At 38.6% G+C, this 14,118-nt stretch overlaps 1 protein-coding gene across 1 annotated transcript in view; it reads left to right on the plus strand.

The window, feature by feature from the left end:
• The first annotated feature begins 9,427 nt into the window (after positions 1-9,427).
• The window catches only part of LOC148847930 (phospholipase D gamma 1-like), a 51,394-nt gene continuing 46,703 nt past the window's right edge, over positions 9,428-14,118 (plus strand). Inside the window, exon 1 of the mRNA XM_088951696.1 lies at positions 9,428-11,867. Within this exon, the coding sequence (XP_088807822.1) occupies positions 9,993-11,867 (1,875 nt within the window). The 5' untranslated portion in view covers positions 9,428-9,992. The remainder of the gene's footprint in view (positions 11,868-14,118) is intronic.

A 14,118-nucleotide genomic window follows, 5' to 3' on the forward strand; every position in this document is an offset into this window, starting at 1 on the left:
TAGATAGTTCAAGTTAGTCTAATCGATTTGAACCTAAGTGGTTCAATCAAACCTGAAACCCAAATATAGTTAAATGGTTTCGCCACTTGTGTAAAAATAACATGCATATAATGTGATTTGAATTTTCACTTGTGTAAATAACAACTACTATTACCACCAAGCTATAACCAATTCATTTGTCAAATGAGAATTAGTTTTTTTGTTTTAAGTACATAAATAAAAGATTAATGGCTTTGGGCAGGTTGGGTTGGGTCAATGCGGGTTGGGTTGAACTCAACCCATTTAATTTTATATAACAGGGTCATTAATAGGGTGGTGGATTAGATGGATTGGGTTGAAGCTCAATCCAAACAAAACCCAACCCAACCTAATTCAACCAATTGCTACCGCTAATTAGATATCATAAATAAAATAATTGAAAATAACTTTTATGAGACTTGAACTTACAACTTGAAATAAACAAATGTAAATGTTTAAATATTATATGATTGTATTAAATTTTATAATCCTATTTACTTCAATTATATCTACATGAAGTTAAATTAGAGTACATGCAAATTTGCTTCGATTATAAAGAATGAAATCTGAATCACTTTAATCTAATAGTATTGGAATTTAAATTCAAAAGCAACTCTAAGGCTGCATTTGTTTTGTGGAAGTGAAAGAAAAAAAAGAAATATTCTCAAATATATTCACTATCTCAAAACTAATTTACATAGTCATCAATGGTTAATTACTTATATATACCATATACATTTTAGAAACTAAACTTTTAAAATCAATTTATATTGACCGGCTCCGAATAAAGACAACCTCTATCATTGCACCGCCACCGCTTAGAATCATTAACAGTACACTCTAAAAAATTTTATAATACCAAAATTACTCTTAAATCTTCAAAACATTTGGTAAATCCTTCTCTCTTCTTATTGTCCCCGAACAAACTAGAGCAACAATCCCCAACTATAGATAGAAAACGATAAAAAAACCTTTTTTGTCTTCCATTGTATAATGGGCTTGTTTTGCAGTTGAATTTGTGAGCTTGTATGTGGAGATAACAATGTAGTGGGCCCTTATATCTGGTCCACTGACTCTACTGGCACTCTCCTTTTGCCATTATCTTAATGAGGAAATTGGATTTGATTTGCTCTTAGGCTCCATTTGGAAGGAGTACAAATACAAATGTATAGAGCGCAAAACCTTGTATTTTGTATGTATTTGTATTATATATATTTGTATTTGTGCAGTGTAAATATATAGAAAATAGTACAAAATACAAGGCTTTACACTATACATATTTGTATTCGTACTTTTTCCAAACTGAGCCTTAAGAATGCACCGGAAACCAACCTCACAACACATAACAGTCGTGCATCAGACGTGCATTGAGAACATCTTTCCATGAAGGACAACATCAAGTACGAGAAGTGATGGAGGGAGATTTGACCTGACCCCTTGGTCATACGACACGTGGAAGCAACCGAGAGTGACCTGGTAGAAGCGCTAGCTCGGCACGACAGCGGGCCCACAACCCGAGCTCCGAGGAAAAAGTCCCGAGCTCCCCCAAAGGGGGAACCTACAACCCGAGCTCCCCAAGGAGGAACCTGAGCTCTCCCTTCGAGGTCCTGAGCCTTACAAGGAGCACAAAAGGCAAAAAACCCAAACTGCCCACCCAGGGGCAGTTCGGGCCATACTTCTATCCGAACTCAAGACCACCTCGTACACCACTTCAGCTCCAAGTTGCCTGACTGAACAACCGTACCTGACGCCCAGGAAGCCCATACACGGAGGCGGCGCACCTGACTGATTAGGGGTCTGACACATAACAACCGCCCTCCAATGGCCACCTGCCACCGCCATCTTAGATGTGGCAGAGACGGCCCTGGCAACTGGCAATGGAGGTTATGACACCCGAACTGGCAACTGGCAATTGGCAGAGGAAATGACACCCAATCTAGCGGAGGTAATGATACCTGAACTGGTAGAGGTACGAAAGTAAGTGTACAGGGTGATTATAAAAGACATCCATCTCCCAAGGAAGGAGGTATGTGAATTCCTCATTTCCCTTTCCTTCTGAAGAGCACTAACTTGAGCTTCGGAGTGTTCCAACCAGGTTCCTCCCTGGAAGTCTCCATTTTCTTCCTTGTTTCAGGCACCTCCAATCTCGTCAGAAGTGAGGTAACCGGCAGCTAGGACCGACCGAATCACGCATCATCAAGAAGTGTTCTCAATTCATGGCTGAAAATGCTGTAACCGGGGTGTGAGGTGTGCTCTCTGAAGAGAAAATCCGGATTCTTGTCTGAGAGGTTTTGAACAGCAGAAGCCCTACTCTCTCAACTACTATGTTTTCCTTCTTTGAGATTGGTATTGGTACTATTGGTAGTTCAACTTTACTTTAGTTACATATGTAACTTGTTTGAACATATCGTGAGCCCGTTTGGCTTGCAGGAATAGGGATCTTCAATCGAAATGGGCCATTCCAAATCCAACTGTGTGGTTGAGTGGGATCAGTCTCATTCTGGTAGAATGGCATTCTCCCATTTGAGGGGAATGGCCATTCCTTCCCCTTATCATTCCAATTCCAATTCAAAAGAATTCTGATTCCCATTCCAAGCTCCTGTTCCCACGAACCAAATGAGACCTAAGTTTTTTTAACGAAAAAAAAAAAAAAAACTCGCATAGGAAACAATGTGAAAAGGGGATGAAATCTGGTTTAATATTGCCATCAGATACTACTACTGCTGGTGCCGGTATACCTACTCGACATTTATCATAATCTGTTATAATAATAATTTGGAATACAAATGGTAGTAAATAATAAATTGTTTTAGATTGATAAAAAAAATGTTTTTAACCAAAATTATTTTTACCAAAATCCAAAATTATCTTATAAACTGTTTATGAAATTTACCCTTTTAAACATAAAACATAATAAAAACTATAAGAAAACCAGGAGACTTCTATATACTATATAATCATTCTGAAACAGAAAAAACTGGTCCTGACCCAATTATTAATTGGGACACAAACTAAGGCTCAGTTTGGAAAGAGTACAAATGCAAATATGTACAGCATAAATACATACAAAATAATACAAAATATAGTGTTTTGCACTTTACATATTTGCATTTGTAATCCTTTCAAACTCAGTTTATGAAACAAGTACCATTTTATTTCCATTTACCATCACAATTTCTTTGATTTATTAAAAATAGAGTTCGGCAGCATGGCATTATAATTTATTTACAGTTGATCAATTTAATTATTGGTATCATAAACATGGTAGCCAATCAGGGGTTATTTATCAAAATTCATGAGTGGATTTTGATTGATCAAAACTCTTTCTTTTCTTTCATTTTTTTTGCCACGATTGGTCAAAAACTCTTTCGGTACCATATCTTTTCCACATCATAGATTTTTCTTTGTTCAAAAAGGATCAACTGGTTAGGCTCAATTTGAAAGGAGTACAAATACAAATATGTACAGTATAAATACATATAAAACAACACTAAGTACAAGATTTTGCACTCTACATATTTGTGTAATTGTATTTATGCTCTTTCCAAATTGTATTTATACTCTACATATTTGTGTAATTGTATTTATACTCTTTCCAAACTGAGCCTTACGGGTAAGACTTGCTGGGTAAACAGTTGGTAAATTAATTCCCGAGTCAATGACCCACCAATCAGTGGGGTGGCCGGTTCTCCATTCTTCCCGGCTGCGGCTCCAAATTTCTTTTCCCACAGCAAATGGGGAATAGTCTATCTGGTGGTTGGAGAGAGTCATATCTGGTTTACCACTACCAGCAGTGCCCATGACCTTAACACGTTTCCCACGAGTCTGGATCTGTTGATTACAAAACGTTGGTCATATCTTGTGCATAAAACCCCAAAGCCGTATATATAGGATGTGGGATAGGGTTGACAATGGCCGGGCTTTGCACTTGTGATAAGAGTAAGATGGAGTTTGATAAATCTTAAATATGAAATCTGAAAGGTTAAAAAGATATTATTTGTGTCTGAATCTGAAAAAAAAAGCATAGATGATTTTCTACTTTTTAGAAATTTTAAATAGATAGATTTATTTGTGTTGGATAAACCTTTAACGTCTAAACTTTCCTAACTTTACTATTCTACCCTTAGAACATACTATTCGATAAAAATTACAAAAAAAATAAAAATAATTTATTAAAATCAAAATAATATTAAAAAATATGAATAACTTCCAAGACTCCCACCTCCTCTTCATTCCTAACCCCATGGTCGATGAATAAATTCCTGAACTTCACTCTCGTGTCCCTCAACATTGTGACACAATGGGTCATTAGTTGGAGTTGGTGCTTATTACGTTGTCTGATCTTGGACGGAATTTGTTGGAAGCTCTGCTTGGAAGAGGGAAGCAGGCATTAATGGTCAACGTGGAGAAGATGGAGCCCTGGTTTGTTTCTGTTCTTGAGCACAAGTCGTGTTGGATGCAGCGGTGACTAGAGGAGGAAGCTTGCTGCCAAAGAGGAGAAAATAGATTGTCGATGCTATGAGTTGCAATGACGGTCGAAAACCAAAAAGTAGAGGAGGTGGAAGCCATGGGAATAGAGAGGTGGAGGAGGAGGAAGAAGAAGAAGAAGAAGGAGGAGGAGGAGGAGGAGGAGGAGGAGAAGAAGAAGCTCGCCGTCGGAGAGGAGAAAATAGATTGCCGCTACTGAGAGTTGCAGTGGCGATCGAAAACAAACAAGTAGAGGAGGCGGAAGCCATGGGATCAGAGAGGAGAAGAAGAAGTTCGCCGCTGGAGAGAAGAAAATAGATTTTCGCTGTTGAGAGTTGTAGCAGCGATCGAAAACAAAAAAGTAGAGAAGGCGGAAGCCACGAGACCAGAGAAGAAGAAGAAGAAGAAGAAGAAGAAGAAGAAGAAGAAGAAGAAGAAGAAGAAGAAGAAGAGTGGCCAAGAAGATGAACGGTGCCTGTCGAAGGAGGAAGCTTGCCACCACTAGTTTGCCGCTGCGTCAAGTGGAGAAGATGAACGGTGCCCGAGAAACGCATATGTTTAGTTCAGATCGTTTTAAGGATATTTTGGACTTTTTTCCAGGTCTGAAACACATCTTACCGCGTTCAGCATTTGGCCTCTGTCTTATTAGTTCAAATCTGAAAATTCATTTTACATCCAAATTCAGATGCACTTCCAAACAACTTTGATGTCTGAAAAGTAATATTTCCAGACTTCAGACGTCTGAAAAGTGTTATCAAATGCCACTTAAGAGATAGAGTCTGGGTCTAATTCCAAGCCTATAGCTTTTTATGTATAAAATAATATCATTTATTTGGTCAAATGACCTCTTAAAACATGTGTAGAATGTGAAAGGGCATGACCCAAGTTTTTTTTTTATTTCAAAAGTACCCTTAGCATTATTTTTTCCCCAAATCAGGGACGGAGTGAGAATGAAGAAAATATTTTTGCCCCAAATCGGAGATAAGGTGGGGATGGGGTTTGCATATAATTCCTTGATGGTAAATTAGTAAAATATCCCAATGTTTAATATTAATTTTTAAAACACCTCTAAGTTTTTCCCAAATTCTTAAAATCCTAAAATACTATAATTCCATTTTCTAAAATACCTATAAATTGTTATAATCTAATTCCTAAAATACCCCCAAATTCTCATATCCTTCCTTCTAAAATATCCTAAAATAAAATATATTTTTAAGTTATTGCCTTGGAGTGGGAAAAATTCAGGGATTACCCATCCCCAATGAGGAATGAGTGCCCTGCCTTGAACTTACCCCATCACTAGGGGCGAGGTAGAGTATCTTGGTTTTAGGGCGGGGATGGGTAGGGGGTGCCCCGCCCCGTTGCCATTGCTACCTTTTATGAACAAAACCTTGGGGAAAAATAAATATTGTGTTGTTTTCTATTTTCTTTTGATTAATTGGGTTAGATAGGATGTTACGTTCAAAAGCACCATTTTCTACTCCCATCTAAGAATAACGGTGATGAATAAAATAGTTGCAAACCAATAGGGTATGAAAACTATAGGTTAGGTTTTAGTAAATACATGAAACTATGGATTTCTATTTAAATGATCCTATAAGATATTAAATATATACAATTTTATATATTATATGTCATATAGTATTTGTATAAGGTTTATTTTGTATATTCTATAAAAACAACCTAGGCCCCAACATGGAATTTATAGAGTTCAAATCTGCCCCTCATAGAGTGCGCCCCAAAAACATCCCACGAAACATCCTAACCGTATATTGGGAACATTTCCCAATGACAAGTACGAGAGATGTTCTCAATGCATGTTGAGATGTTCATGTGGTGCATTTTTGGGGTGCGTTCTGTGAGGGGCAGATGTGAACTTGAATTTCTAGGCCAGGTTGAGCTGAAAAAAATCACCCCTAAATGTGGCCAATGTCATGTGTCAACATATCCGAACTTGTTTTGCACTCAAATTAAAAATTTAGGATATTTTCTTTGTCGTTTTTCCATGCAATCCTTTTATAGCATAATTGTCTATATCCAGTTATCCACATATCCATGAGAAGAAGTGATCTATAACAAGTTGAAGTGGCTGAAAGGACTAGGGATACACTAAAAAAGGGAAGTGAATTAAGTGTTCATAATTTAACGATAGACATGGCACTAAGCAGAATGGAATGGTGAAAAAGGATTCACACTTGGCCCTATATAATTAATATAAGATTTAAATGAAAATGATGATGAACTAACTACATGTTGGGTAACAATATTATAAGAAACAATTGATCAGCTTTGGATTAATCAGTTGTTTCAGTTATTTTTCCTATTTGGGAAGTTTCGGGCTTGAATAAAGATTTCCTGTGTTGATCCCACTCAATAGCTCAAACCAAAACAAACTTCCTTTGCCTCAAATCTTTTCTTCTATTCTTATTGAGGGGTAACAATATTATAATTAATAACATTAACTGGTTTGTTCTAATATAGATGTGGATTCAATTCACTACCACTGATTTTAGGGGGTAGGGGGTTGCTACTTACTAGTGTGGTGCTGTGCTATTCAACAATTTGTGAGTATCACCAAATACAAATAAAAAAAAAAAAACAAAAACAAAAACCCTTCTAGATCAAAGTTTAAAGGAAAAATGACTGTTCAGCACCATACAGGTGGAATGAATCCTAACTATGAATTGACTATGAAGGACGGGGGCTATTAATAGACTATGAAGGACTGTAACTTCAGAATTCTACAGTAAGCTGCTGTGTACTCTTCCAAAGTCTAAATCCGTGAAGTAATCATATTGTTGCAAACTTGCAAGAAATCTCATTTTACTCTGTCCAGCTCAACCATCATTCCACGGTTAAGACCAGAGCTGGAACCAAAATTTTCCATTCTAGCTCCACCCTCTTCCAACAATTTCATCAGAAGAATTGAATTGAAGGAACACGCTAGCAGGAACCAGGAAGAATGCGGTACTAGGGCTTTTTCAACACGCTTAACGGCCCATGACTTTGGTGCTTGCTTGGTTGAAGGGTCTTGGTGATGCACCCTTAAGCCTTTTAATTGCTTCCAAGGATTTCTCTTCTTTTCTTACTCATAAATCAGAAGATATAACCTAATTAATACCGTGGGGAAACGCTCTCAGCCCATTGACAGGGACTCCCAAATGCTTAATTAAATTAATATTTTATTAATTAACTGATGCATCCACACTCCGGATCTGCTCCCCACAAATTGTTTTCACATCTTTATCCATGCAACATCTCTTCATGGAGATCCGAGCCCCTCAATTCGAGATCTATTAACTACAAATTCCCATGGCACAGTTATAATATCCTGAGATGTGGGAAAACTGGTAGGCGGTAGATCCGAACCCCTAAACTCCGGATCTGTTATCCACAAATTCCCAATGTACCCCATGGGTAGCGAAGTTGGAGCAGCAGATCCAAGCCCCTCAAGTCAATTCTGTCGCACCTGTTAACATTGGATAGCTATCCTAAAGCTGTCAGTGGGCGAGTCTGGGCCCAGCCAAGTTAGACCCAGGTCCGATCCAGATGAGTCTCTAAGTAATAGACCTAGAGCAGACTGTATTTATTAAACCGGGCTTATGGGCAAGGGATCGATCCAAAGTCCAAACCCTATATGAGAGGATTCGGAACTTTGGATCAGTTTTCACCTGTGATGATGAGCTGGACCGTCTCAGCCTTAGCTATCACTATTCACGACTGACGATTGGTGAGAGAGTTTGGAAGCAGTTGGTGCGATAATTAGCCAGTCTACGCCCGAGAACGACTACCATGAAACAGAAATTTGATCTTCCATCCCTATTGAAAACATGGCAAAAAGAAATTTAATCCATGGAAGCTTCTCGATAAAACAGACGCCTGGTTGTTGTTCAATTCTAGCTAATTTATTAAAATTAATAAATGTAAGAAGACCAAAGACTTGACAAGTGGCAATAGAACTTGTCATATACCACATTTTGTACACAATATATATTTTGATGAATATGTATTGTATCGATATTTTAATTTTTATATAATTTTGTATATAATATTATTTATGACAGAGATATTTAAGAATATGGTCTGAATATCAGATTAGAACTCCTTACCTTGTATTAGGCTGTGCTGTCTATTCAGTATTATGGTCTTAAATATGCAGAGTATAACCGAATTCAGATTTGCTCCCTACACAAACTTTACAGTGCATCACAGCTGTGTATTGTAAACATCTTTAATGAATAATGACATTAGGTACGAGAGGTGTTTTCAATGCATGGTTACAATGAGCTGAGGTTGGTGTGAGTAAATCCGATCTCCGTATAACTAAGGAGGTGTGGTGTGTTTGGTGGTGGATGAACTGTCAATGGGAAGAATGAATAATGGATTAAAAATTAACCACTTCCAAATCAATTCAATAATTTTGTTTTTTCTTTAAATATTGTATAAAAAAGCAATCTAAGTGCCATTAATATATTAATATTAATCTGACTGGCATTGGTCTTCTCATGGTTTGACACTTTGACTCGTTCAACATTCTCGACGATTGAACTGATGAACCACCACATGAAAAAAAAAGGAGTCAACCGGGTCGGAACCGGGTTTTGAAAAAACTACCTATATATGGTATTTTTTTACTGAAAAATATGACATTCACAGAAATTTTGTTTTATATTGCTAGAAAACAATTTGAGTTTCAAATACAAGGGTGGATCCATATTCAAGGAATCTAATTCGGGTAATCCTTAACCGCATCCGAGTCCAAATTAAGAATTCGGACAATACCGTTTGGTTTTGACGAGGGGTCTATACTCTATTGTTTTTTGGCAACATTTTGACGAGGAGTCCAGTAAAAACTCTGCCTCATTAATTAAACCAAATCCAGTTTTAACCGCCCACGGCAAAATTACAGAAAAATATTGAGAAATGGAAACCTTTACAGAGCGAGCAAGCTAACCAGATTCCGTAAGGAAACGTTCATGGGTTCCTTAACCGAGGGAAGAAGAAAATGATACAAACAACGACGACGAAATTACAAAACCAAGCAATAAAATTGAAAAAGCCAAAATTCCGCTCGCTCCATCTTCTGTCTCTCGTCAACCCAACTTTTCCACCCTCCTCCTCGTCGTCTCTCTCTCTCTCTCTCTCTCTCTCTCTCTCTCTCTCTCTCTCTCTCGCTCTCTCTCGCTTTCGCTCTCTCGCTATATGTCTCGTTTTGTCTGAAGGCTGCCTGGGAACGGTTCCATCACATCTTCTCTGATAACCAACTCTGAACGGTAACTCTTTGATCCTTTTTTTATTAATTTTAGTTCCAAACCACCAAATTCAATTGACTTGAATTCAATTCAGCTGGCTAATAATTCTGTAAGCCATCTCGGAGTGAAGAACAATAAACTTTGAAAAGAAACGAACAAACTCATTTTGATTTCTTCTCGCTTATCTTCTGCTCTCTGTTTCATTAGTGGTTGAGAATTGAAAATTCATTGAAAGGAACAGTTTTCTCTTTGTTAATGGAGAACTATAGTTCATATTTGTACATTGATTCATATCGATATCCTCCTCCTCCCTCTACTACCAGTACTCCTCCTCCAAATTCAGATCCATATCCACCATCTCCAGCACCACCACCTCCAAGTCATGCTTCTTTGTATGCTTCATCTCCCTCACACTCCTTCACTTACCCTCAATACCCCCACTCTCCTCCTCCTCCTCCTCCCTCTACTACCAGTACTCCTCCTCCAAATTCAGATCCATATCCACCATCTCCAGCACCACCACCTCCAAGTCATGCTTCTTTGTATGCTTCATCTCCCTCACACTCCTTCACTTACCCTCAATACCCCCACTCTCCTCCTCCTCCTCCATACTCGAGTCATTCTGGGCCTTTAGAATATCGTTATCCCCCAACTTCTTACTATTCCCAACCTCCCTATCCATACTCAAATGCGAATTCCCCTTTTGTTCCCCCAGTAACTCAGAATTCTCATCAACCTAGCCTACAGCACCACAGCAGTTTCCAATACGGTTCATCACCTTCCCTTTCCCAACAGTCCGATCAGTATCCACCGCCAGAAAGTTACCCACCAGTTCCTGCCCGTGTCAATAGCTTCTCTAGTTACAATCACCAAGATAGTTCAGTGCCTACCAGTGTTGGGTCCTCTCCAACTCTTGGTTTAGGTGAATCTTCTTCATCCCGCCCTTCTCTTTATCCTCCTGTGGAAGATCTATTCGATAAGGTGCAATTGTTTGATCACCGTCCCACTGCCCCGAGTTTGACATCTTCGCCACCAGCATCATATCCACCTCCGAGATTTCAGAGCCAGAGCGCAAGGTATAATAACTGGGTGGATATATATAGTTATACTAATAATTCTTTCTCAAGTGGTGGGGAACCTTTTCACTCAGGTCCGATTATTTCATCTCCACCGTTAGCTTATTCCCCATCAGTTTCATTCGATGGCTCACAGCATAGTCAGAGTATGCAGATAGTGCCAATTCAATCATCTAAAGGGTCTTTGAAAGTCTTGCTGTTACATGGGAATTTAGATATTTTGATCGTTAAGGCAGAGAACCTTCCGAATATGGACATGTTCCACAAAACTTTAGGAGATGTGTTTGGGAAATTGCCCATAAATGTCAGCAGCAAAATTGAAGGGCACATGCCTCATAAGATAACTAGCGATCCATATGTCTCTATTTCTATATCCAATGCTGTAATTGGGAGGACTTATGTGATTAGTAATAGTGAAAACCCTGTTTGGATGCAGAGGTTTTATCTCCCTGTTGCACATTATGCTGCAGAGGTGCATTTTGTTGTCAAAGACAGTGATGTTGTTGGTTCCCAGCTAATAGGGGTTGTTGCAATCCCAGTGGAGAACATATACTCGGGAGCAAAAATCGAAGGAAGCTTCCCAATCCTCAACTCAAGTGGGAAGCCCTGTAAGCGTGGAGCTGCATTGACTCTGTCAATTCAGTATACCCCAATAGAGAAAATGACCATTTACCATCACGGAGTTGGTTCAGGCCCTGACTATTATGGTGTCCCAGGTACATATTTTCCACTTAGAAAAGGTGGAAGAGTTACACTTTACCAAGATGCTCATGTGCCTGATGGTTACCTTCCAAGTATGAAGCTCAATTATGGGATGCACTATGAACATGGTAAATGTTGGAAAGACATTTTTGACTCAATAAGTCAGGCTCGCCGACTAGTTTACATCACTGGGTGGTCAGTGTATCACAAAGTCAGATTGGTCAGGGATGCTGCTTATGCATCAGAGTGCACTCTTGGGGATCTTCTCAAGTCCAAGTCACAGGAAGGTGTGAGGGTTCTGCTGCTTGTATGGGATGATCCAACTTCAAGGAACATATTGGGTTATAAAACAGTAAGAAAAAAAAACCCTTTCTTTTCTTTTTTTATATTCCTGAAGTGTCAAAATGAAACTCATTTCTCTTATTTTGCAGCATCCCTAAGAATTGAATGATGATTAAGGTGCCCCCCTGTTTATGGTTATTTATTAATTAATTAATTAATTTATTTATTTATTTTTGATAAGCAACACAGTGAGAAAATTCGTTAAAAACAAGCTGCACACAAAAGTGCAGCCAAAGAAGTGTACAAAGCTGGACCTCCCAAGAGGCTATCCACATCTGACAACAGAGAAAAAGAAATACAACAAAGAAGAAACGGCCCCCCTGTTTATGGTTATTGCTTCTGTTACTATTATTATTATTGTTCTTGTTATTATTATTATCATTAAAATCCATTCACTAATTCATTCTTAAGAGGAAAGATTAGATGGTGGAATGCCTCCTATGGCTTAAGCTGAAAATTCAGTTGTTGATGCTCTGCACCACAAATTTGACACTCTAGGTGTAATACCTGTTCATTGACTTGAAGAAAGGATCAAAGGAAGATGGTTCCTGATCTTGTTTATTGATATATGAATTTATGGACATTAGTGCCTGAGTTGCAATTTTATGTTCAAAATAACAAGACAGTAAGCCATCTCCATCTTTAAAAGAGAAGAAACAGAAATAAGTTCCAATCTTCATAATTTATTTTGATGACTAGATAGATGGGCCAGGCCCATACTGAATATACATTGATATGATTGCCCACATGATAAAATGCCCAAGTTATAAATAAACAAATTTAGGTAACCAAAAGCATTTTTGAGACTTCAACAGGTAGGAAATATTTATTACTCATTTACCAAATACTGTATATTACAAACCTCATCAGTATTAAAACATTAAGATCAATCTGAACAGAAGGAAATTGTGTGAATTTTTGTCATCACATTGAGAGTGTCCTGGAGAGAATGGCCTTTAGTTGCCACTTAAGAAGGCCAAAAGGAAAGGAGAGAAAAGGATAACAATGTAGGGGGTACCTATATGTCACAGTTATTTATATGCCCTTACTTTCTGTTTTATTTTTATCCCATTATGTAGGGGATACCTATTACATGTCTTTATTCCCCATCCCTATGAAGGTTTCTAGAAGGATTGAGAAGGCTACAAAGGGATTTTTCATGGCATGGCTAGCAAGATGAGAATAAAAGTCATGTTGTATGGTGAGGCCAAACTTGTCTTCCTCTTGAGGAGGGTGGGGTTGGTATTAGGAGAATCAAAGATTTTAATGTGGCATTGCTTGGGAAATGGATGTGGAGGATCATGGTTAGGAGAGAGGGTTGGTGGAGGAAATTGATAGCAAGCAAATTTGCAGTTTCTAGAGGTAATTGGACCTGGGAGGACCCTTTGCTTTCTTTGGGAAATTCAGTGTGGAAAGGCATTATGAAGAACTACACAGCCTTTGTGAATGGGGTGTCCTACAAGCTGGGAAATGGGGAAATATTTAGCTTCTGGCAGGACAGATGGTGGAGTGAAGAACTCTGGTGGAGTATTTCCTTCAGTTGCACTTGCTGCCTGAAAATAAGGAGGCTTCAGTGGCTGATTCCTACCAAGTGTTGGGAGGACAGGTGCTCTGGTCATCTAGTTTCCGGAGGAATCTCCATGATTGGGAAGTGAGCAGCATTTTGGAGCTTGTTAGGTTGAAGGTTTTGTATGTATGGGTGGTTCGGCTGATAAGAGTTCTTATTAGCCTGTATTTGAGTTTAAGTTGTTATGTATTGGGCCTGTGTTAATGGGCCTAAGTCTGTTTAGTGTTTTAAGTTGTCTGGGTGTCCCATCACTAATCAGGGGCATCCCAGTCATTTCATGTAACATTGTATTGTACTTTAGTATAAATAACAGTACTGTCGACTAGGAAAAATAGTTCGACATTTCAGCATCTCTTCTTCTTCTCCTCTTTTCTGCTATTTCGGCTACAGTAGTTTAGCTTTCATGGTATCAGAGCATTAGCTTCTTCCTGGTTTCAGCCGGCGCACACTCTCTTCTCTTGCTGTCTTTTCATCTTCTCTCTTCCTTTTCTGGGTTGCTGCAGTAAAGACCTAGGGGTGTAAGAGAGTAAAGCAAGTTCGAACCTAGGGTTTCTCTTGGTTGTAGGACTCAAGGGAAGTAAGACCCAGAAGTGGATGTCCTATTAGGTTATTTCCAGCAAATAGTAGCTATTTGGCTACTAAGAGAGGTCTGTATAGGACAGACCTAGTTGAGGACTGATTTCAGCAGTCCTAG

Source organism: Nelumbo lutea, chromosome 6 (genome assembly GCF_056320005.1).
Source record: "Nelumbo lutea isolate HS-2025 chromosome 6, American lotus-T2T, whole genome shotgun sequence".
NCBI lineage: Eukaryota > Viridiplantae > Streptophyta > Magnoliopsida > Proteales > Nelumbonaceae > Nelumbo > Nelumbo lutea.